At 34.8% G+C, this 4714-nt stretch overlaps 1 protein-coding gene across 1 annotated transcript in view; it reads left to right on the top strand.

Moving 5' to 3' along the window:
* Positions 1-1563: 1563 nt before the first annotated feature.
* LOC117120774 overlaps positions 1564-4714 on the top strand; it is an 8344-nt gene continuing 5193 nt past the window's right edge. Inside the window, exons 1-2 of the mRNA XM_033265856.1 lie at positions 1564-1886; positions 3501-3814. Of these exons, the coding sequence (XP_033121747.1) occupies positions 1714-1886; positions 3501-3814 (487 nt within the window). The 5' untranslated portion in view covers positions 1564-1713. The remainder of the gene's footprint in view (positions 1887-3500; positions 3815-4714) is intronic.

The raw sequence follows: 4714 nt of genomic DNA on the forward strand, positions 1-4714 counted from the left end.
CCTTAGTTTATAAATTATATTTTTAGGAAAGTCCGACGATAGTTTTTATTTTAGTAGAGAGAACTGACCCATCAACTTGGCCGGCCTGCCGCGCGTGTTAATAAGAAGATGGGGACTATGAAAAGATGCTTCAATATTACAAGTACCTCCAAAATAAAGACTGTAACTTTGAGGGTACATTGACATTAGTCAATGTTACATGCTGGCCTGAATATAACATCAGGTCTAGCCTGTGACTTTTTTTTTTTTTTTTTTTTTTTTTTTGTTATGCTCGTGCTTGGCCGGAGAATTTAATTTCAAAAATGATTTTATGATTTTATTATTATTATTATTATTATTTAATATTATTATTATTATTTTGCATGGGACAATACATCTTTAAGTGGAGGACCTCTGGACCCTTGTAATACCAACCACATTCAACAACATTGTGCCCAACTCCACTCACAAAACGGGATCGCCATAATGTTAGTAGTCTATTATGGTATGTCTTTATCACCCCAAGGTAGATCTCTCCTTGGAAGTGTAACTTAATTGTCTGTCTACCATGAATATATCAAGGATTAACAAAAAATGTATGTGTTCAGTAAAAGGCCTACCATAAGCAAACACAGCACTTACTTGTTATTATTTTATTTACAATTCACGTAATAGTATAACTCACAGAGAGTGACAAATAATAATGTTCCAAGCTGAACTTTCCTCCATGAAATGTATTTAAAATTGTACGGACAGTATGTTCATTAACGTGTAGTCAAGGAGGCCCAATGGAATAGCATTAATTGTATCCTGTGTTTTATTTATTGCATCTTAGTTATACTTCACAGCTGAGCACCTCCACACCGTGTAAATACAATTACAATATGTTATAGTCATTTTTGTTTTATATATTATAGGCCTACACGTATTCGTGTTTCTTGCACTTTTGGAGGAATAAACAACTTAATTCATCTTTATGGCAATGATAAGAAATTAATTTTTTAACAACATTATTTTCCACAGCTTTATCGGCTGTTATTTCCAGGCATCCCAGAGGCGCCATTTTTAACATATACTCTATATCCATGCTAACATTTGTGGCTGCCCTTTGAGGAAAAAGAATGGCGGCTCTAGGTTGTCAGTATTTATTTCTGGACATTCAATTTCTTCTATATAAACTATATTACCGTGAGTTTTCAGTAACACATTCACTGGGTAGGCAATCTTATTTTTTTAAATGCCCAGCCGAATTTCAGTATAAAAAACGTTTTTCAAATGAAATTCACGTAAAATCAATTAATAAATATTGTTAGTCCAATCAAAATCACCTTAACCATGGTATAAGCTACTACCTAACGAAACTCAAACCATAGGTCGTTTATATATTGGAAAGATCATGATATCTTGATGTTGCGGAAAAAAGCAACGTTTATAAACAGTTTTAGACACTTGTCACCGTCGATTGTTTACCTCGAGAAGTGACGTCACTAGGCTAGGCTGGAATAACGTTCAGAGTGTATTATTCAATAGTAGACGTCTCAGAATGCAGTGAAGTTTATTTTTAAGCATCTCCTACCCCAGTCTCATTCAGCGACTGAACAGCAACAAACGGTCTTCCTCTTACGAGACCACCTACCCTGAGACCCTATCTGTGGGTGAATTTTTATGCATTATAAACAGCACTCCTAAAATGTATGTATCAGCCTTCATAGTCTTATTAAATACCAGCAGAAAATGAGATCCATTGGTTTAACAATTATGTTAGCATACGTAGCATCATCAGCGCGGTGTCCATCTGAGTGGCGGCTCTACCAGTCTAACTGCTACAGACATTATCCTGAGAAAATGAAATTTAACAAAAGTTCAAAGTTTTGTCAGCAGCAGGTATTTTACTCTGAAGAAAATAGGTAAGCGTAACAGTATTCCTATTTCATTTTGTTCAATGTTTCATCGAACACAGGTCTACAGTATAATGTTACCGACCTTTCCGTTGCACTGGCGTAACGGACGGGTTTATTATATTTCTTCATTGCAAACATACGTAGGCCAACATACATTGCAATGGGAGCTACGAAGCACACTCCTCTAATTAAGCTTGGCCCCTCTTTATTAACTACATAAATTCATCCTCACCCCAGAACCTAATAATCAATACAATGTGATAAATAAAATAATAAAATAAACTATTAGTACAGCAATTATGTGGAAAAATAGTGCACTTGTAATAAAAGCATGAAACGTGGCACACATGTATTATGAACCACAGCGAATATTTTCAGGTTATCGGCCAGAAATGGAAACTTTTTATTTTTAACCATATTCAATATAAAAATTATTTTAAATCAACCTCAGTTCCTAATTTATATTTAATATTACTCACAATAATAATATAAGTAATAATGACGAATAGCATAGGTCTATAAAATTACAATTTAAATGCGTTCTAGTGGTCAAAAATAACAATTATTTTTTTCCCTTTAAATAATCATATTCTAGTTTTGATTGACTTTTGAATGGTATATAATTTGTTAGGTAAATCATCCTGCTATAATCCATAAGGAAAAAATGAAATCAACTTAATAGAAACAAAACTGAGAGATATTTTGACTAAACCATGTGTTCAGAGTACATATGATTGCACATAATATAGTGAAACGCTACTCTGCTGATTAGAACTGCAACAAATGTTTTAAAATGTATCAAAACTGTAACAAGTAATTGACAGGCAACATAAAGATTAAAGCCTGGTTTTCATGAAAACCCCAGTATCCGGATCAGGAGCTAACCGTTAGCACGTGTTCCAGTTTCTTATTGGCCAATGATTCGATCATCATATTCTTGATTTCCGGATTGGGATTTTCTCGTATGGACGCTCAGCATCTAACGGTTAGCAGGATCCGGATCCTGCTAACCGTTAGCTGCCGTGTGAGTTAGCCTAAGTTGAGACTTACTATTGTACTTCTATGATAGGTCATGTAGTAACTTCATTTTACATAATTATACCTTTTATGATTAGCATTATAATGCAAGGCCTTTTTCTCTTAACAGCAAGTAAATATGGATTTTACATAGCCTATTATTTAGAGGCGTAGGGCTACTGTAATAAAATAAATAAAATATTTTAATATTTGTCTCAGATATTATAATTTGCACTACAATATTTTTTCCCTCGGTAAATCAAGCTGAGCCACAAATAGGTACAGTTGTATGCATTAAATAATAATACAATAGAACCCCTCTATAAGGACACTTGTATTAGCCTACATGTACTGAGAATGAGAGGAAAGATATATGTTACCAATATTGACAGCCCCTGTTAAAAGGACACTTTCTAAATGTGCAAACTGGTGAAAGCAACTACAACTACAGTAGTCTTAAAATAAGGAAAAAATCATTCATGCGACTAATCGGTTGATAATTTTAAAATAAGATAAGTGTTTATGTTTTTGTATGAAGATACTGTATAAATGCTATTTATTTCAAAATAACATATGTCTGTTTCTTTACACTTAATGGGCCAGCACCAAGAAAACAAACAGTAAACTGGTATCTATACATAGCCCAGATGAAAATGATTTTGTATACTCTATCATACCGACTGACGTCACCGTCGTTAGAATTGGACTAACCGAGGTAAAGATTAAAGAAAAACCAACATGGCGTTGGACTGATCTGTCACCATTTGACTACAGCAATTGGGCCCCTGGAGAACCGAGCAAAGAATCAGGAAAATATGGCACAATGTCGAATTCTCAATATCCAAAGAAATGGAATGCAGCTACTGATCAGCAGAAACTGACTTTTGTCTGCAAAGTGCCTGCTGATGATAGTAAGAGTAAGTGAATGGTTTGGTCCTATCCTACAAAATAGAATATATGGCGTATATAAGTATTCAAAATCAATAGTGATAAATATATATATATATATATATATATATATATAAATTTCCTTGATGAAAATGGAATACCAGCATCCACAACCAAAATCCTCAAAGAAAAAAAGAAGCAGACAAATAATCTGGTACAACCCACAATTCAGCAAATGAGTGAAAACCAACATCGGAAAATCATTCCTTAACCTGGCCAAAAAGCATTTGCCGAGTGGCAACATTTTACATAAGCTCTTTAACAAGAACAATGTCAAAGTCAGCTATAGCTGCTCAAGAAACATGGGCAGTATAATCAAAGGCCACGACAAACAGCTTCTGGTTGCTAAGCAACAACAGCCAAAAACTCTCTGCAATTGCAGGAAAAAAGATGAATGTCCACTCTCTGGAAATTGCCTCACCTCATCCATCATCTTCAAAGCCACTGTCCACTCCAATGATGACAAAAAATGCTACATCGGGCTAACTGACACACCGTCCAAAACCCGATACACAAACCACAAATACACTTTTAACACCCCCAAACACAGAAACAGCACCGTACTCTCCAAATACGTATGGAAATTAGAAGATAGCAACACACCCTACAACATTAAATGGTCTATCATCGACAGAGTATCGGCTTACTCCCCAAAAACAAAACGTTGCAACCTGTGCATAACCGAGAAACTTCACATAATATATTCAGACAAACAGTCAATACTAAACAAAAGAACCGAGCTACTGTCTAAATGCAGGCACAGCAACAAATACCTACTTAAAAAACATTAACGCATTTGCATTTTCACCTGTCTTAGCACTCATATACTCGCACAACCCTTGTATTCTCTCACTCCTGAAGATTGCATT

The sequence above is a fragment of the Anneissia japonica genome, unplaced genomic scaffold, assembly GCF_011630105.1.
Source record: "Anneissia japonica isolate Jap-2015-1 unplaced genomic scaffold, ASM1163010v1 scaffold69_len1423075_cov170, whole genome shotgun sequence".
Lineage (NCBI taxonomy): Eukaryota > Metazoa > Echinodermata > Crinoidea > Comatulida > Comatulidae > Anneissia > Anneissia japonica.